At 43.5% G+C, this 21,315-nt stretch overlaps 1 protein-coding gene across 4 annotated transcripts in view; it reads right to left on the minus strand.

The window, feature by feature from the left end:
• Nucleotides 1-21,315, minus strand: part of LOC140186273 (cAMP-regulated phosphoprotein 21-like) — a 379,019-nt gene that overhangs the window by 75,708 nt on the left and 281,996 nt on the right. For all 4 annotated transcript variants that reach the window (XM_072242365.1, XM_072243188.1, XM_072241563.1 and 1 more), the window contains 4 exons: nucleotides 14,996-15,055; nucleotides 14,687-14,904; nucleotides 10,452-10,679; nucleotides 4,541-4,695 (listed from right to left, as the gene is read on the minus strand). In XM_072242365.1, the coding sequence (XP_072098466.1) occupies nucleotides 4,541-4,695; nucleotides 10,452-10,679; nucleotides 14,687-14,904; nucleotides 14,996-15,055 (661 nt within the window). The remainder of the gene's footprint in view (nucleotides 1-4,540; nucleotides 4,696-10,451; nucleotides 10,680-14,686; nucleotides 14,905-14,995; nucleotides 15,056-21,315) is intronic.

Consider the following 21,315-nt stretch of genomic DNA (forward strand, 5'->3'; position numbering starts at 1 on the left):
ACACTACATAAAGAGTTACCATGGATCATAGTGGAAGCAGGCAGTTTAGTGTTTTAAAAGGCTTTTAGGTATACATGAATATGAAGGGACTGTAGGGATATTGATGATACACAGAAGAAGGAATTTTAGTGAAGACTGACATCAAGACTGGCACAACATCATGGGCCAGATGTTCTGTTAGGTGCACACTGTTCTATTATCAATGTTCATTCAAACTGCTGAGGTTACACCAGCTCTGAGGGCGTAGTACACAGATCAGCCCACGATGTTGTGTCATCTTTTTAACCTACTCCAAGATCAAGCTAACCCACCCCTCCAACATAACTTCCCATTTTTCTAATATCCATGTGCCTATCTAAGAGTTTCTTAAATTTCCCCGATGTATCTGCTGTCAAAGGCCAATGTCAAGAAGAGATTTGAGGTACTGAGTGCCACCATCAACAAGCAAGAAACAGCCTGCCCCAATGCCTTTCAAATCACTGACTTCAATCAGGCTTGTTTGAAGAAATCTCTGCCCAATTATCATCAACATATCACCTGCAGCATGAGGGATCCCAACAACCTCGATTACTGTTGTACTACAATTTGGAATGCCTATCGATCCCTGCTGCGACTGTATTTCAGGAAATCTGATTGCTTGGTTGTCTTCCTTCTACCTGCATCTGGTCAGAAGCTAAAGAGCAAGGCTCCGGAGATTAGGACAACAAAGAGGTGGTTGCAGGAGGCAAAGGAGCGGCTATGGGATTGCTTTGAGTTGGTAGACTGGGCCGTGTTCAAGGACTAATCAGAGGATCTGAATGACTACACTACAGTTGTCTCAGATGTTATAAAAACAGTTGCAGACGAGTGTGTTCCCACAACGTCATTCCAAGCCTTCCCCAACCAGAAGCCCTCGATGAACCTTGAGATCTGCAATCTGCTAAGGGGTAGAACAGTGGCATTCAGGTTTGGCAATGAAGCAAAATGCAAGAGGTCCAGGTACAATCTCTGGAAAGCCATCTCACGGGTGAAGTGGTAATTCTGGACCACACCTGAATCACTGAAGGATGCTCAACAGATGTGGCAGGGCTTGAATGCTATCACCTCCTGCCGAGTGAAACCAAGCAACATAGGTCACAACAATGTTTCACTCCCAGGTGAGCTCAATGCCTTTTATGTTCACCTTGACCATCAAAGCACAGAGGTACCTTCACAAACTCCCACAGCTTCTAAAGACTCTGAGGCCCTTATGAATGAGTTTGTTGATTCTGTTGGTGTCTGCTACCCTCAGCCTGCTGCCCCAGCACACAACTGCAAACATGATAGCACTGGCCACCACAGACTCGTAGAGCATCCTCAGCATCGTCTGGCAGATGTTAAAGGACCTCAGACTCCTCAGGAAATAGAGACGGCTCTGACCCTTCTTGTAGACAGCCTCAGTGTTCTTTGACCAGTCCAGTTTATTGTCAGTTCGTATCCCCAGGTATTTGTAACCCTCCACCATGTCCACACTGACCCTCTGAATGGAAACAGGGGTCACCAGTGCCTTAGCTCTCCTCAGGTCTACCACTAGCTCTTTAGCTCTTAAGAACATGGTAACCTGCCTCAATGACTATTGTCCACTGTGATGAGGTGCTTTGAGAGGCTGGTGATGAAACATTTCAACTCCTGCCTGAGAAGCAACTTGGATCCACTCCTACTATCACAATAGGTCCATAGCAGATGCCATTTCATTGGTTCTTCACTCAACCCTGGAACATCTGGACAGCAAAGATACATACGTCAGGATGCTCTTCATCAACTACAGCTTGGTATTCAGTACTATTATCCTCTAAAATTAATCAATAAGCTTCAAGATCTTGGCTTCAATACTTCCTTGTGCAATAGGATCCTCAATTTCCTCACTTGCAGACCCCAGTCAGTTTGGATTGGCAACAATATCTCCTCCAAATCTCCATCAGCACAGGTGCACCACACAGCTATAAGCTCAGCCCCCCGGTCTGCTCACTTTATATTTATCAATGTGAGGCAAAGCTCAGCTCCAATGCCAAATTTAAGTTTGCTGGCCATACAACTGTCATGGGCTGAATCAAAGGTGGTGACGAATCACCATATAAGACAGAGATTGAAAATCTAGCTGATTGGTGCCACAACAACCTCTTACTCAATGTCAGCAAGACCAAGGAGATGACTAGTGACTTCAGGAGGAGGAAATCAGGGATCCATGAGCCAGTCCTCATCGGAGGACCAGAAATGGAGAGGGTCAGCAACTTTAAATTCCTTGTGTTATCATTTCAGAGGAATGAGCTGCTACTGGAAGTGTTGGAAACAGGTTCGATTACAGCATTTAACCCTTACATACCGTTCAGGTCAAATTTGACCTGTATTGACATTCGACAGCAGTAAAAACACCCTAAATGGCATTTTTTTAAGCCGAAATTTGATAACTTTTCCTAAAGTGACCCAAAATGCACAAAAAATTAAAATATTTAAAAAATTTATACTTTTGTACAGGTGCTACAAATTTTTGAACATTGAGGCTGTTCGGGTGAAATTTGACCTGTATCTATTGAAATGGATTTTACATCTCTGAAACATCAATTAAGGATTAATCACTCATTTATTAATGTCAGATAGGCTATTTATACATTCTAAATAGATCTGTGGTTCAAAACTTGTTATGAGGGGATTCTTGGGCTGGGTCAAAATTGACCCGGACCAGACTGTGAAGGTATGGAATATGAACTGTATGTAAGGGTTAAGAGTAGTTTGGATAAGTGTGAGAGGGTGTGAAGGGTAGCATAAGAGTTCAGCATGGAGTTAATGGGCTGAATTGTCTATTTCTTTGCTGTAGTGTCCTATGAGCCTACTACAGGGGTACCTAATCTGAGGTCCACAAACCCCTTGCTTAATGGTAGTGGGCCATGTCATAAGCAAAGTTGGGAACCCCTGCTCTATAGAATCCCATGAGGTACTCAAGAAATTGTAAGTGCTCTCCATCACAATATTACCCTGCGTGTGAAGATCCTGACAAAAGACTCTCGCAGATTTCTACAGATGTTCTGTGGAGAGCATTCTAACTGGTTGCACCACCATCTGGTATAGAGGGGCCACTGCACAGGATCGTAAAAAAGGGCAGGAAGTTACAAACTCAGCCAGCTCCATCATGGGCACTAGCCTCCCCAGCATCCAGAATATACTCAAATAGCGATGCCTCAAAAAGACGGCATCCACTGTTAAGTTCAAAGTTCAAAGTACTTTTATTATCAAAGTATCCATACATTAAGCAACCTTGAGCTCCCCTTTCCTTTCAGGCAGCCACAAAACAAAGAAATCCAAAAGAACACATCAAAAAAGAAGACTGCCAAACACCTTCTGTGCAGAGAGGGGAAAAAAAACAAATTGTGCAAAGAATCAGTCAGTCAGTGGGTGCTGTCCCGAATCCGGGGTTGGCAGCTATGCACCTCCATCTTCTTCGATCTTGCGACAGCACAGAGTACAGCCTCTCCTCCAGTTTGTTCTCACTGGCCACCTTGGCACCGCCCGCCGCTGCCCTGCTGAACTCGAGCCCGAGGCCGCTGCGGCCACTTCTTCGAGATCAGCCCTTCCTTAGGCGGAGGCCTTGGGCAGGTCCAGGCACACGGTGCAGTGCGCAAGTTCATCATGTCTCTTCTAACTAGGTGCATAGCATACGATTCGTAGATACGTGGTGAGGCTTTAATCTCTTCCACGGAAGATGGCCGTTGGTTCACAAGGAGCTCATCCGCCCTTTGTCAGGTGCAAAGAATAAAAGTAGGCAAATAGCATTTAGAATGAAAGTGGGTCCTCAGACATGAAGCTGAACCAGGCCACAGCCTTAGCCGCAGTGCAGTGCAGAGCACAGTAAACATCGCGATGGGCCTTGAATCTGCCTCCCTCCACTCCAACTTTGTTCCGCTCCACTCGCCCCGACTCTGCCTCGAATATGCCTCGACCTTGCCTTGACTTCACCTCGCACCCGCACACTTCGACCCTCGATTCAGCCTTGCCTTCACTTGCCTCTTCAATGTTTGCAGTGATTGTTTACCATAATTATTTTACAGAAAATGTGTTATTAATAAGGTATTTAGTTGTATTCCTGGTTTTGTTAATGGCTGGTAAGTAGTTGCTTGTCTTCAGAAGGACAAGGAGGTGGTACAGGAGCCTGAAGACACAACTCAATATTTTAGGAACAGCTTCTTCCCCTCGGCCATCAGATTTCTGAATGGACAATGAACCCATGTGCACTATTTCACTGTTGTTTTCTTTATTCGCTCTCTTTTTGCACTACTTATTTTATATATATTCCCCTCAAAACTAATCAATAATGATCAAAAGTTCAAAACCTTATACATATAGTATATATATTTTTATGGGAATATATCATTTTTGAATTATGTATTGCAATGTACTTCTGCCACGATGCAACATAGTTTATGACACATACCAGTAATATTAAACCTGGTTCTGATTGTGAAAATATTAAACAGGGAATAAGATACATTTTGTTAATGGAACAGGTACAAAAAATGGTGTGGCTCACCTGTGGAACTAGATGACTGGGTATCTGCTGCTGTGGCTGGGTCTGTGGAGTGGGTTGTTGCTGAGCCTGCCCAGGAAGTTGGCCTCGAACTGACTGTGGGAGCGTGGGAGGGTTGTAAATAGCTGGCGTCCCGTCAGGATTCACAAAGGGTTGGCCTGTAACACACACAATGAATACACCAAATAGAACTGCAGTAATTTAAATACTGAAACACATAAATCTGCTCGAGCTTACATGTCTTCTTCTGCCAGTCTCTTAAATTTAAACAATCTCTCTCAAAAGATCAGATTTTTTTGAACTGTGGAATTCAATACCTGAAACTATAATGGGTTCAGACTCAGTTGACACTTTTAAATGCCAACTCAAAAAAAACTATTTATTTATTCTTGTTTTTATTTTGTCTTTTATTTTTCAGGTTTGGCTATCCCATTGTAAAGCACTTTGACCTACATTGTATGGTAAGTAAGTTATTATTATAATTGCGAGGCAAACATAGGCAAGGCAGAGCGGAGATGGAGCTCAGGCCCAAGAGCAAGGAAAGGCGTGAGGTTTGGACGATTGAAGCATCAGACTGGGGGGATGGGGTAACGGGTCCAGAGATAGGCGTCGTGCTGATGTTCTGCCTGCTGCTCGATGATGTTCACTCATTTTTGCACTGAACTGAGAAAGTTGCCTGCAACTAACTCACTTTTGTGAACTTCATTTCTAAATGCTATTTGCTTATTTTTATTGTTTGCACAGCTTGTTTTTTTCTCTCTGTACATCGGGTGTTTGACAGCCTTTTTAATGGGTTCTGTTGGCTTTCTTTGTCTCATTAGGAGACAAATCTCAAGACTGTGTAAAGTATACATACTTTGATAATAAATGTTTTGAACTTTGAATTTTATTATAATCATTATAAAAGTTCAGATTTGTTACACAAGTCCATCACCCTTGAACTCTTGGCACAGAACTGCATCTGAAGTGAAGAAAAGGCATAGGTTCTATCCTGGAGTTTAAGGATCAACACACACCCCAAGGCTATAAGACCATAAGACATAGGAGCAGAAATAGGCCATTCGGCCCATTGCATCTGTCCTCCATTCCATCATGGCTGATTTACTATATCCATCATTAATCTATAACTTATTTTTTTAAAATTATTTATCAAAGTTCAAAGTAAATTCATTATCAAAGTACATATATGTCACCATATACAACCCTGTGATTCATTTTCTTGTGGGCATACTCAATAAACCTATAGTATAATAACCATAACAGAAACAGCTTGGGCGTTCAACCCGTATGCAGAAGACAACAAGCTGTACAAATACAACAGAATAGAAATAATAATAATAAATAAGTAAGTAATAAATATTGAAAACATGAGATGAAGAGTCCTTGTAAGTGAATGAAGTTATCCCCTCTGGATCAAGAACCTGATGGTTGAGGGGTAGTAACTGTTCTTGAACCTGATGGTGTGGGGCCCTGAGGATCTTGTACCTTCTTCCTGATGGCAGCAGTGAGAAGAGAGCATGTTCTGGGTGGTGAGGATCTGTGATGATAGATTCTGCTTTCCTGTGACAGCGCTTCATGTAGATGTGCTGAATGGTCGGGAGGGCTTTACCCGTGATTGTTGAATCTTATTTTTTATTCCTAATTGCACCAACACAGCACAGCAATTTCGTAATACGTGTATGGCGAATAAAGCTGATCCTTGATTGTTGATTTATTATCCCTTTCAAACCCTTTCTCCTGTCTTCTCCATGACCTTTGATGCACCCTACTAACGACAAACTATTCAACCTCTGCTTTAAATACACCCAATGACTTATAACCATATAACAATTACAGCACGGAAACAGGCCATCTCGGCCCTTCTAGTCCGTGCCGAACTCTTACTCTCACCTAGTCCCACCGACCTGCACTCAGCCCATAACCCTCCATTCCTTTCCTGTCCATATAGCTGTCCAATTTAACTTTAAACGACAACATCGAACCTGCCTCAACCACTTCTGCTGGAAGCTCCTTCCACACAGCTGCCACTCTCTGAGTAAAGAAGTTCCCCCTCGTGTTACCCCTAAAATTTTGCCCTATAACTCTCAACTAATGTCCTCTTGTTTGAATCTCCCCCACCCTCAATGGAAAAAGCCTATCCACGTCAACTCTATCAATCCCTCTCATAATATTGAATACCTCTATCAAGTCCCCCCCTCAACCTTCTACGTTCCAGAGAATAAAGACCCAACTTGTTCAACCTTTCTCTGTAACTCAGGTGCTGAAACCCAGGTAACATTCTAGTAAATCTTCTCCGTGCTATTTCTATTTTGTTGACACTCTCCTATAATTCGGCGACCAAAACTGTACACAATACTCCAAATTTGGCCTCACCAATGCCGAGTCCAATTTCAACATTACATCCCAACTCCTATACTCAACGCTCTGATTTATAAAGGCCAGCATACCAAAAGCTTTCTTCACCACCCTATCCACATGAGATTCCACCTTCAGGGAACTATGCACCATTATTCCTAGATCCCTCTGTTCTACTGCATTCTGCAATGCCCTACCATTTACCATGTATGTCCTATTTTGATTAGTCCTACCAAAATGTACCACCTCACATTTATCAGCATTAAAATACATCTGCCATCTTTCAGCCCACTCTTCTAACTGGCCTAAATCTCTCTGCAAGCTTTGAAAACCTACTTCATTATCCACAACTCCACCTATCTTAGTATCATCTGCATACTTACTCATCCAATTTACCACCCCATCATCCAGATCATTAATGTATATGACAGACAACATTGGACCCAGTACAGATCCCTGAGGCACACCACTAGTCACCGGCCTCCAATCTGACAAACAGTTATCCACCACCACTCTCTGGCGTCTCCCATCCAGCCACTGCTGAATCCATTTTACTACTTCGATATTAATACCTAACGATTGAACCTTCCTAACTAACCTTCTGTGTGGGACCTTGTCAAAGACCTTACTGAAGTCCATATAGACAACATCCACCGCTTTACCCTCGTCAACTTTCCTAGTAACCTCTTCAAAAAATTCAATAAGATTTGTCAAACATGACCTTCCATGCACAAATCTATATTGACTGTTCCTAAACAGTCCCTGTCTATCCAGATAATTATATATACCATCTCTAAAAATACTTCCCATTAATTTACCCACCACTGACATCAAACTCACAGGCCGATAATTGCTAGGTTTACTCTTAGAACCCTTTTTAAACAATGGAACAACATGAGCAATACGCCAATCCTCTGGCACCATCTCCGTTTCTAATGACATTTTAAATATTTCTGTCAGAGCATCTGCTATTTCCACACTAACTTCCCTCAAGGTCCTAGGAAATATCCTGTCAGGATCTGGAGACTTATCTACTTTTATATTCCTTAAAAGCTCCAGTACTTCCTCTTCTTTAATCATCATAGTTTCCATAACTTCCCTACCTGTTTCCCTTATCTTACACAATTCAATATCCTTCTCCTTAGTGAATACCGAAGAAAAGAAATTGTTCAGAATCTCTTTTGGCTCCTCACATAGCTGTCCACTTTGATTCTCTAAGGCAGAGGTCCCCAACCATTTTTGCACCGTGGACCGGATTAATATTGACAATTTTCTTGCGGACTGGCCGACCGGTGGGGGGGGGGGGGCGGGGGGTGCAATAGGGTTAAACTTACCTCAGCATGTCTTTTACGGTTAGGGTTGCCAACTTTCTCACTCCCAAATAAGGGACAAAAGTAGCAGTCAAATCCCGGGACACTTTACCCTAGGAAAGACTACCATGACCATGAAGCCTTGCGAGGGCAGCTGTGTGCGCATGTGATGTGCACATGCGTGTCCGTGCTGAATTTTCTTCTTCCACAAATTGGTTTTGCCTTCATCTTCCCAACTATACTGTACATACATTTTTTCTACTTTATATAGGCTGTGTATTTATCATATCATTCCTGCTTTTTCTATATGTTAGTGTTATTTATTTTCGGTTTTATGTGTTATTTGGTATGATTTGTTATGTTATTTTTTTGGGTCTGGGAACACTCAAAAATTTTTCCCATATAAATTAATGGTAATTGTTTTCTCGTTTTAGGCATTTTGGCACGAAAGGTTTCATAGGAACGCTCTACCTTAGTGGGGGAAATACGGGATAAACCAATTTAGCCCAATATACGGGATGTCCCGGCAAATACGGGACAGTTGGTAACCCTATGTTCAAGTTCAACAGTGCGTGACAGGGAATGAGAAAAGGTGCAGCTGAATCATATCGTTTCCTCAAGGCCCGGTAGCACATGCTTTGCGGCTCGGTACCACTCCATGGCCCGGTGGTTGGGGACCGCTGCTCTAAGGGACCAATTTTATCCCTCACTATCCTCTTGCTATTAATATAATGGTAGAAACCCTTGGGATTTATTTTCACCTTACTTGCCAAAGCAACCTCGTATCTTCTTTTAGCTTTTCTAATTTCTTTTTAAGATTCTTTTTACATTCTTTATATTCCTCAAGCACCTCATTTACTCCATGCTGCTTATATTTATTGTAGATATCTCTCCTTTTCCGAACCAAGTTTCCAATATCCCTTGAAAACCATGGCTCTCTCAAACTTTTAACCTTTCCTTTCAACCTAACAGGAACATAAAGATTCTGTACTCTCAAAATTTTACCTTTAAATGACCTCCATTTCTCTATTACATTCTTCCTTAAAACAAATTGTCCCAATCCACTCCTCCTAAATCCTTTTGCATCTCCTCAAAGTTAACCTTTCTCCAATCAAAAATCTCAACCCTGGGTCCAGCCCTATCCTTCTCCATAATTATATTGAAACTAATAGCATTGTGATCACTGGACCCGAAGTTCTCCCCAACACAAACCTCCATCACCTGACCTATCTCATTCCCTAACAGGAGATCCAACACTGCCCCTTCTCTCGTTGGTACCTCTATGTATTGCTGCAAAAACCTATCCTGCACACATTTTACAAACTCCAAACCATCCAGCCCTTTTACAGTATGGGCTTCCCAGTCTATGTTTGCAAAATTAAAATCTCCCACAATCACAACTTTGTGCTTACTACAAGTATCTGCTATCTCCTTACAAATTTGCTCCTTCAATTCTTGCTCCCCATTTGGTGGTCTATAATACACCCCCAAAAGAGTTACTACACCTTTCCCATTCCTCAATTCTACCCAAATAGCCTCCCTAGACGAGCCCTCTAATCTATCCTGCCAGAGCACCGCTGTAGTATTTTCTCTGACAAGCAAAGCAACACCTCCCCCTCTTGTCCCTCCGATTCTGTAACACCTGAAGCAATTAAATTCAGGAATATTTAGTTGCCAATCACACCTCTCCTGTAACCATGTTTCACTAATAGCTACCACATTATACTTCCAGGTATCAATCCATGCTTTGCCTCAACAGCCATCTGTGGCAATGAATTCCACAGATTCACCACCATCTCGTTAAAGAAATTCCTCCTCATCTCCATTCTACAGAGATATATCTGCATTAATGGAAAGCTTGTCAGATAAAAGGCTGAAGGCTAGTCCTTGCAGTCTTGTGGAAGAAGAGATAAAGTTTAGATTTATTTGTCACTTGTACATCCGAACATACAGTGAAATATGACCAACACAATCTGAGGAAGTGGTGGCAGCATCCAGCAAGAGTTGCCATGCTTCCAACATGAACGTACCGTGCCCACAACTTACTAACCCTAACCCTCAACCTTCTTTGGAGGAGCCGGATTACGGGGAGGATGTACAAATTCCTTACGGACAGCAGCAGGGATTGAACCCTGATCTGTCGTCACTGGCGATATAAAGCGTGGTGCTATCCGCTACACTGCGGTATCCCAGCCTTCACGTTGCATTGATATTTATTCGCGTTGAGGTGTGGTAACAATCACACTAACCTGTGTGTGGGTTTAACAGCAGGCTGCCAGGTGGTATACCGGTGGCTTCCAGAGGAAGGAGAATATAGCTTGTGTTGGGAGATGCCACTTGTCCACCCATTCCACCATCTGGGTAGGAGATGGACCCAGTGGAGCTGACTGACACCGGGATAACGTTTGCACTGTGCAATGGCTGATGGCTCCTCGATAGAGAACCTGATGAGCCAGCACTACTGGAAGACTCCGAACCTAGGGAATGCAAAATACTGTTTAAACTTTGCAAGAACACGCTACGTGTAATGACTCACTTTCTAACAGAGCAAAGGATTTTCTTGAAACAGTGACAGAGCCTTGCCCTCTTTTGTTAATGTGACAGCAGAGATTAAAACTGTCAGGCCTTCTCCCATCAAAATGTTTTGCAATGAAAACAATTCTTAACCATGCACTATGTTAACCTAGAACATAGATTGTTACAGCACACTCCAGACCCTTGGGCCCACAATGTCATGCTGACATTTTAACCTACTCTAAGATGAATCTAACTCTTCCTTTCCACATAGCCCTCCATTTTTCTCTCATATATGTGCCCATCTAAATGTCTCTAATGTAAACATGAGGAAATCTGCAGATGATGGAATTTCAAACAACACACATAAAAGTTGCTGGTGAACGCAGCAGGCCAGGCAGCATCTCTAGGAAGAGGTACAGTCGACGTTTCAGGCCGAGACCCTTCGTCAGGTCTCAGCCCAAAACGTCGACTGTACCTCTTCCTAGAGATGCTGCCTGGCCTGCTGCGTTCACCAGCAACTTTTATGTGTGTCTCTAATGTATCTGCCTCTACCACCATCCTTAGCAGCATGTTATATGAACCTACCTCTGTTGTGTCCCCTGTACTTTCCTCAAAATACCTTAAAATTTTGCTCCCTCAAATAAGCCATTTCTACCCTGGAGGTAAAAAGTGGTGGTTGTCCACTCTATTTATGCCTCTTATCAACTTATACTTCTCTATCAAGTCACTTCTCATCTTCCTTTGCTCCAAAAGGGAAACTCCAGCTCATTCAACCAATCCTATCTTCTACACCCTCTCTAAGGCTTTCACAATCTTCCAATAACAAGGTGACCAGAACAGAACACAATATTCCAAGTGTGGTCTCACCAGAGTTTTACAGAGCTGCAACATTACTTCACAGCTCTTGAACCCAATCCCCTAATTAATGAAGGCAAAATCACCCTATGCCTTCTTAACCATCCTATTAACTTGTGTGGCAAAAGAATTTGTGTTTTTCTACCCAATTCATTTTATGAAGGATGTGGAAGCTTTAGAGAGGGTGGAGAGGAAATTTACCAGGATATTTCTAGGATAACAGAGCATGTTCTATGAGATTAAAGTTTCAGATCTACAAACACAGAGCTCTATAAAAATTCCACAACCAAGAGTACACCTCTTGATAGAGGTGTACATGATGATAAGAGACATAGATCAAGTTGTTCAAGAGATGTTGTTCAAAGGCAGAAATGGCTAACATCAGGGGTAAAAGAGAGGCGAGAGTGGATATCGGACCACTGGAAAATGATGCAGGAGAGATAGTAATGGGGGACAAAGGAATGGCAGATGATCTCATCAGTATTTTGCGTCAGGGATCATTGTGGAAGACACCACCTGCATGCCAGATATTTAAGCATGTCAGGTGTCAGAAATAAGTGTAGTTAGTTCTAAGGAGAAGGTACTTGTGAAGAAGAAAGATCTGAAGGTAGATAAGTCACCTGTACCAGACGGACTACAACCAGCGTTCCGAAAGAGTTAGCTGAAGAGATTGTGGTGGCACTAGAGTAATCTTTCAAGAGTCACTAGATCCTTGAATGGTTCTGGATGAGTAGACTATTGTAAGAATCACTCCACTATTTAAGAAGGGAGGGAAGCATAAGACAGGAAATTGTAGGCCAGTTAGCCAGACTTCAGTGGGTGGAATGATGTTGGAGTCTATTATTGAGGATGAGGTTTCTGGGTATCTGGAGGCAGATGATAAAATAGGCAAAGAGTGGAAATAAAGGGGGATTTTTTTTGTTGGCTGCTGGTGACCAGTGGGGTTCCATAGGTGTTGATGTAGGGACTGCTTCTTTTCAAAATACATGTCAATGATTTGGATAATGGAATAGATGGCTTTGTGGCCAAATCTGTGGATGATACGAAGATAAGTGGAGGGGGAGGTAGTGTTGAGGAAGCAGAAGGGCTGCAGAAGAACTTAGAAAGATTAGGAGAATGGGAAAAGAAGAATGAATAGAAGATAATGTAGGAAAGAGCATAGTCATGCACTTAGGTAGAAGAAATAAAGGCACAGACTACTTTCTAAACAGAGAAAATTTTCAAAAATCTGAGGTGCAAAGGGACTTGGAAATCCACGTGCAGGATTCGCTCAATTAATTTGCAGGTTGAGTCAGCGGTGAGGAACACAAAAGTAATTTTAGTGTGCATTTGAAGAAGACTAGAATATCAAAGCAAGAATGTAATGTTGAGGTTTTCTAAGACATTGGTGAGGCCTGACTTGGAATATTGTGAGCAATTTTGGGTATTTTATCTAAGAAAGGATGTGCTGGCATAGGAGATAATCCAGAGGAGATTCAGAAGATTGATCCTGAGAATGAAAGGGTTAACATATGAGGAGCGTTTGATGGTTCTGAAGTTCAGAAGAATGAGGGAGGGATCTCACTTAAATCATTCAACCATTAATATTCCTAGATAGTGTGGACATGGAGAGAATGTTTCCAATAGTGGAGGAGTCTAGGACCAGTGGTCAGCGTCAGAATAGAAGGACGTCCATTTAGAACAGAGATGAGGAGGAATTTCTTTAGCCAGATGGTGGTGAATCTGTGGAATTCATTGCCACAGACACAGCAGGGGCCAAGTCACGGGTGTACTTGAAGTGGAGGTTGACAGTTTCATGATTAGTAAGGGCATCAAAGATTATGGGCAGAAGGCAGGAGAATGAGATTGAGAGGGGCAATAAATCAGCCATGATAGAATGCTGGAGCAGACTTAATGGGCTGAATGGCCTAATTCTGCTCTGCTGCTTTATGCTCTTATGGTCTAGTTCTTCCTGCCACACACCTCGTACCTATGCTCACTAAAAAGGCAGTGAGGATCAAATCTGTTAGTTGACAAAGAAAAATATACCTTTGTTACAATTGCTAAACAGCATGATTCAGAAACATGATTGATTTCCTATTCCCATTCCAACATGTCAGTCCACGGCTTCCTCTACTGCCTCCTCTACTTCCAACTCATATTCAGTCTGGACAGCCTCCAACCTGATTACATGACCAACAACTTCTCTAACATGGCAATTTCACCCCCCTCCACCTCTCCCTTTTTCTATTCCTTATTCCGTCTTCCCTCCCACCCGTTCTCCTTTCCTCACCAGTCTATCATCTCTCCTTGATGCCCCACCTTCTTCTCTTTCTCCCATGGTCCACTTTCCTCTCCTGTCAGATTCCTTCTTCTTCAGCCCTTTATCTTTTCCACCTATTCCCTTCCCACCTTCCAACTTCATACCCCCTCTCCCAGCCACCCACCTTCCCCCTCAACTGGTCTCACCTATCACCTGCCAGTTTGTACTCCTCCTCCTCCCCCAGCCACCCAACTTCCCCCTCGCCTGGTATCACCTATCAACTGCCATTTTGTGCTCCTCCCCCTCCCCACTTTCTTATTCTGGATTCTGCCCCCTTCCTATCCAGCCCTGATGAAGGGTCTCAGCCCGGAGTATTGGTTGTTTATTCCAATCCTGACCTGCCGAGTTCCTCCAGCATTTTGTGCGTGCATTGACCTGAAACAATTTAAAATTGATAACGCAATAACAATTTGAATGTGGTTTGCTGTCACCTTTGAGACATTCGGGTGCCATGGTAGTGTAATGGTTAGCACAACGCTTTAGAGTATCAGCAGCCCGGGTTCAATTCCCACCCCTGCCTATAAGGAGTTTGTATGTTCTCCGTGTGACCGCATGGGTTTCCTCCGGGTGCTCTGGACATACCAGTTGGTAGGTTAGTTGATTATTATAAACTGCCCCATGGTTAGGCTAGGATTAAAATCAGTGGGCAGCATGCTTTGAAGGACTGGGAGGACCTATTCCTGTATCTCAATGAACAAATAATTCAATAAATAAAATCAATCACTTCAGGCTGTTTGGGCTATTTCCTGTTTGCCATCGTGAAATGCAGTGGAACAAGGCTAACTCCAGAACCTGGTGAATACCAGCTACCTGTTTTAGAGAGCTTGCCCACACTCCTGTTACTGTTTGTGCTGTCACCACGAGTCAGCACTGTTATGCCGCCAATACTTGCTGTCTTTGTTACGGGAGGCTTCAGGTTTCGATTGGAGCTGTCAGAATCTGTACTACTCCAGGGCCGCTGATCAGTCCACTTTGCGTCAGCCTCAGTGCTGCTCTGCCGACTACTGGACGTTTTCCCTGTTCCGTCTCTATCATCCAGCGAGGAAAATAAACCGTCATCAATATTAATGCTGCTTCCAAATTAATAGAAATTTTTATTTAACTCTTCTAATCACAAACCTGAACAGTTGCCTCTTCTTCTGTGTGTCGTTGAATGTGTTGATATCATCCAGAATTCGGCTAGGGAAGACAAAAAAGTTCTGCTTCAAACAAAACTTGCTTGGCTTTATACAAATATATCTTTCAAGCCAGCAAAAGGCTACACATATTTCTGTACCATATCGCCAATAACATCAAATGGGAGCATAAAATTTAATGTGAAGGAGACAGAAAATGACAACAGACATACATAGATCAAGTAGATAGCTAGAGACTTTTTCCCAGGGTCGAAGTGGCTAATATGAGGAGGCATAATTTTAAGGTTCAACGTTCATAGTAAATTTATTATCAAAGTACATTTATGTCACCATATACAATCCTGAAATACAGCGGCCTCTCAGGGGTCAACCAAAGATGTATTTTACTTCATTAAATGTCTTCTTTACAATTGTAAGACAATGCTGGACCCCAAGAACTTCAGGTACTGCAGGTCTACCCAATCAGTGAGCTGTTTGTTGACTGAGGTGCTGGACTGGGTGCAAACTGCATTGCAGCCTGCTACAGAAAAGAATCAAAGGCATCAGAGTTGGTGTACGAAGGCAGCCGTGCAGTGTAACCATGGGTGATTGTGTTAGATGTTTCTATTGTGATTGCAGGATCCTGTTGAACATTGATAATGGAAGCCTGTTTCCCCTGTTTGGTGGTGTGACAGACAGCGGGCAAGCTGCGTGGCCTCGGCTGTAGCGAGGACCAGGCCTCAAGCCGGCTTGCCTGCAGCTGCAGTCCAGGAGAGGAGACGCAAGAGGTGGTGTAGCATGGTGTTTGTGCTCAGTTGGGGCTGGCCTCTCCTGTTGATGTTGCTCTCCAGTATTCAGTGGAATGACAGGCTGTACTGCGTGCATATGTTTGTCAGTATTGGCTGTATTCATGTATGGTTGAATGATAATTAAATCTGAATTTGAATTTGAATCTCCCATCCAAGAGCATTGGTGTTTCCATACCAGGCTACTGCAACGAGCGGGGCACTGTCTACGCCACCCGGAGCTACTTGCCAGCCTAGTCATCATATGGGAGTCCAAGCATGGGAGGATGAACTCTGGGCACCCTCCCAAGACTATGGTCAACATGCTCCTAGAAGACAGCAGCACGGCTAATGTAGATGAACTGAACACACTGATGAGGGAGAGGGAGAAGTGGAGAGTCCGTCATCGTGCCTGATGCCGGCCCCCCAGGCCCGACTCAACGTAGTAGTAGTACCAGGCTATGATGCAACCATTCGATATACTCTCCACCACACATCTATAAAGCAGATGGAGACGAGCATAGGGAAGAAGTCAGAGGTACGTACAGAGAGTGATGTGTGTGTTGAATGCCTCAGCAGGGGTGATGGTAGAGGCAGGTACATTAGGACATTTAAGAGAACCATAGATAGGTGTATGGATGACAGAACAATGGAGGGCTATGTGGGAACTCCACCATGGACGGTCCCAAGTCCGGCTGCGAAAGGAGAAGGGTTGGGCATGGGGCTAGCAACCCCATCCTGTAAAAACCCAGAGCTACAGAAACACCAACAGAAGTTCCACAGACCTCATCACTGGGAGAGGAAGGGTACACCAATAAGACAGGCTACGCCCGGGGACAACTTGAAAGACTGAACCAAGCAGAGGACTTTGGCAAGCTCATGTCAGTAGCCTATGCCCCAGAGGAGGAGTTGGGTCTTAAATAGGTATGTATGAGGGAAGGCTTAGATTGACCATAGAGTAGATTAAGGGGTCAGCACAATATTTTGGGCCGAAGAGCCTGTACTGTGCTGAACTATTCCATGTTCCATGTTAAGCAAGTAGGTGGGATTGATGATCTGTTAATTTCAATGCGAAGAATATTAAGAGTTAGGCAGATGATCTTTGAGCCTGGAATGGTGTATTAGGGCTATTACGGAGACTTGGCTGAGGGAGTATCAGACCGGTAGCTCAACTTTCCAGAATGTTCCTGAATGACTGCAAAAAAGAGTCACAATATACCACCCTGAGATTTATTTTCTTGTGGACACTCATAGTAGAACAAAGAAACACAATACCATCAATGAAAAACTACACACAAAGACTGACAAACAACCAATGTGCAAAAGAAGACAAACAGCGGAAAAAAAAATTGAGTACATGAGTTGTAGTGTCGTTGGAATTGAGTCTGTAGGTTGTGGTCAGTTCAATGTTGAGGTGAGTGAAGTTATCCAGACTGGTTCAGGAGCCTGATGGTTGAAGGGTAATAACTGTCCCTGAACCTGGAGGCGAGGGACCTAATGCTCATACAATTGTCTGAACCTGTGGCGGACCCTCTAGAACTCCACCATGGATGGTCCCAAGTCTGACTGTGAAAGGAGGAGTATTGGGTATGGAGTTAGTAGCCCCATTGTGTAAAACCCAGTCCTCCAGAAACCAGCAGAAGCTCCAAAGAGCTCATTCTTGGAAGAGGAAAGATACACCAAGAAGATAGGTTACACCTTCGGACAGCTTGAAAGATTGGCCAAGGACAGAGGACTCTGGCGAGCTGCTGTCGACAGCCTGTGCCCCAGTAAAGGTGACGGGTTTAAGAAGAAGAAGGGAGACAGATGATCAGATATGTAGATAGATTATGGGAATCTAAAAGCAACAAGATTATTGTACTGGGCTACTTTAACTTCCCCAGTATTGACTTGGTGCATGCTTAGATGCAGCAGATTTTGTTAGGTGCATCCAAGAAGGAAGACTGTTCATATTATATTATATCTTGCATTGGAAATGAATCTACGCTAGTGATCAGGATTTCAGTGGGAGACATTTTGGGAATAATGATTATAACTCCATAATTTTTAAGATATTTATTGAAGAATAAGCTGGGCCTGAGGGGAACGTCAAATGACAACATTATTAGGCAGGGAGAATACATTGGGAGTAGCTGTTATTGTGCAAGCCCAGACCTGACTATGTTAGTGCCAGAATGCTGGCGGCACAAGCATGGCAACATTATGTGCTGCGTCGTATGACGTGGGTGATCACGGTCTTTCCATGACCATGACTGTTCTTGGCAAATTTTTCTACAGAAGTGGTTTGCCATTGCCTTCTTCTGGGCAGTGTCTTTACAAGACAGGTGACCCCAGCTATTATCAATACTCTTCGGAGATTGTCTGCCTTGTATCAGTGGTTGCATAACCAGGACTTGTGATATACACCAGCTGCTCATACGACCATCCACCACCTGCTCCTATAGTTTCACTTGACCCTGATCGGGGGGGGGGGGGCTAAGCAGGTGCTACACCTTGCTCAAGGGTGACCTGCAGTCTAGCAGAGGAAAGCTGTGCTTTACACCTCCTTTGGTAGAGATGTTTCTCTACCCTGACACCCAATATTTCGATGTACATGTGATAAATATAGCTAATCTGACATATGAAAGCTGCTTAAGCAACATCGGTTCCAAATTCGGGACAAGCCTGACTCATGGAGGGTGCTGAGGTAGCGTTTTGACCTGAAACATTGATCATCCCTCATGTACTGTCTCAGTACTTTTATATTTGTGTGCTGTAGCACTTACTTTTTATTCTCAGTTATTTTGTAAATCACATCATTCTTTGCATTTCTGGTTAGATGCTAACTGCATTTCATTGGCTTTGTATCTGTACTCAGCGCAATGACAATAAAGTTGAATCTAATCTAATCTTTATACTCGGGAGAATGCTCAGCACAGAGACACCACCGGTGATAAAAGATTTGACTTACAGCAGTCTAACTCCATGCAAATTCTCCCAAGATAGTAATAATAGTAATAAAATATTAGCTGATATTTATTAACAAGTGGATCCAACATAGATTTTTATGTTGCCCTTACCTGCATCACCTCCATTTGCTACGCATGTACCCACGTCCGATCCTCCTGCCATCATAACAGTTCACGTTGTCCTTACCTATCACTCCACCAGCCTCTGTACCCAGCACATCATTCTCCATATCTTCTGCCATCTGCAGTGGGATCCTCCCACTAAGCACGTTTCCCTCCGACAACCCTCTGCTTTCCATAGGGATTGCTTTCTACATGACTATCCCAACCACTCGTTCCTCACCACTGATCTTCCTCCTGGCACTTTTCCCTTCTCCCCCCTCCTTCCACCTTCTCCCTCGCCTTGTCTTACTTATCACCTAGTTTATATTCTTTCCCCTTCCCCACCCTCTTACTGCTCCCTTCCTTTCCAGACCTGATGAAGGGTTGGTCCAAAACGTTGACTGTTTATTCCCCTCTATTGATGCTGCCTGACCTGCTGAGTTCCTCCAGCATCTGTGTGTGTGTGTGTGTGTGGTGTGTGTGTGAGAGATGCTCAAGATTTCCATCATCTGCAGAATCCCTTGTGTCTACAGTGGCAGATGTCACTAGCTTGATGGTGAAGTGGACAATGAAGAGGTTATTGCAGACTACAAGAGGAAGTAGATGAAGGGGGAAACAGACCAAGGAACAGCAAATGGAATTTAAGTTAGACAAGAATGAGATATTGCATTTTGCTAAGTTAACTCAGGGCAGCATTTACGCAGTAAGAGGTAGGGCCCTGGAGAATGTTGTTTGTATATATGTATGCATTTATTTATTTAGCTATGAAGCACGTAATGGGGCCTTCTGGTCATTTGAACCACTCCGCCCCAGCAACCCCCGATTTAACCCTAACCTAATCACGAGACAATTTACAGTGACCAAACAACCTATCCAGTGCATCTTTGGACTGTGTGAGGAAACCGAAGTACCCAGGGAAAGCCCATGCGTTCCATGCGGAGGACGTACAGATGACCCCGGATTGAACTCTGAAACGCTGAGCTGTAGTGGCATCATGCTGAGCACTACGCTACCACGGCACCCTCGTAGAACTGAGACCTGGGGGAACAGGTACACACTTCTCTGAGAGCGGCAACACAGGCAGACAAGGCACTGTAGATGGAACTTTGAACATTTTCCTTCATCGCTCAGGGCTGCGAGTTTGGACATCAGCACTCTACCACTGCACGGTACAGAAACCGCACTGCGGCGGATTGGAAGGCGTTACAGCACGTAGTCTAAACTGACCAATGCAATGCCCGCACCAGCCTACCCATCATCAAAGACATATATACAGAACGGTACTGGAAAAAAGGCAAGTAACATCATGAAAGATCCCACCCACCCTGCTCATGGACTGTTTGCCCCACTCCCATCAGGAAGGAGACTACGGAGCATCCACACTGGGACCACCAGACTTAAAAACAGTGACCTTCCCTAAATAATGAAGCTGATCAACACCTCCACCCTCTAACCCACCCCTCCACATCCCCCAACCACCACTACTTTATCATGTCCTGTCTGTCACCTTATGTACAGATATTCCTGTATCTAGCGTCACTTTATGGACATACAATCAATCTTATCTATAAAGGCTATTCTCTGTATTATATTTTTATTGTGTTTGTTTATTATTCTGTTCTTTATCTCATTGTGTTTTTTTTGTGCGGCATCTGATTGAGAGTAACAATTACTTTATTCTCCTTTACACTTGTGTACTGGAAATGACATTAAACAAACTTGAGTCTTGAATTATAAAAGATATTAGTGAGATCATACTTAGGATTAATGTGTGCAGTCCTGGTTGCCTGGCTACAGGAAGGATACCTTTAAGCTGGAAATGGTGCAGAAACAGGCTGGGACATCTCTCCCTGGAGTGTGGGAGAGGTTACAGCAATATATAAAATCATGGAGCACATCGATAAGGTGGAATGTTTACAGCCTTTTTCCCCAAGGCAGAGGATTTTAAAACTATATTCAAAGTAAGTTTACTACCAAAGTACATATATGTCACCATATACAACCCTGAGATTCATTTTCTTGTGGGCATACCCAATAAATGCTTAATAGAGTAATAACCAACACGGAATCAATGAAAGACCATTCACCCGGGAGTTTAACCTGAGTACAGAAGACAACGAACAGTAAAATACAAAAAGAAAGAAATAATAATAAGTAAATAAATAAGCAATAAATGTGGAAAACATGAAATGGAGAGTCCTTGAAGAGGAGTCCATAGGTTGTGGGAACATTTCAGTGATGGGGAAAAGTGAAGTTATCTCCTCTGGTTCAACAGCCTGATGGTTGAGGGGTAATAACTGTTCCTGAACCCGCTGCTGTGAACCCTGAGGCTCCTGTATCTTCTTCCTGATGGTAGCAGCAAGAAGAGAGTACTATATGTCCTGGGTGGTGGGGGTCCCTGATGAAGAATGCTGCTTTCCTGCAGCAGTGTTTCATGTAGATGTGCTCAGTGGTGGGGAGAGCTTTCCCCATGATGAACTGGGCTGTAT

The sequence above is a fragment of the Mobula birostris genome, chromosome 1 (genome assembly GCF_030028105.1).
Source record: "Mobula birostris isolate sMobBir1 chromosome 1, sMobBir1.hap1, whole genome shotgun sequence".
Lineage (NCBI taxonomy): Eukaryota > Metazoa > Chordata > Chondrichthyes > Myliobatiformes > Myliobatidae > Mobula > Mobula birostris.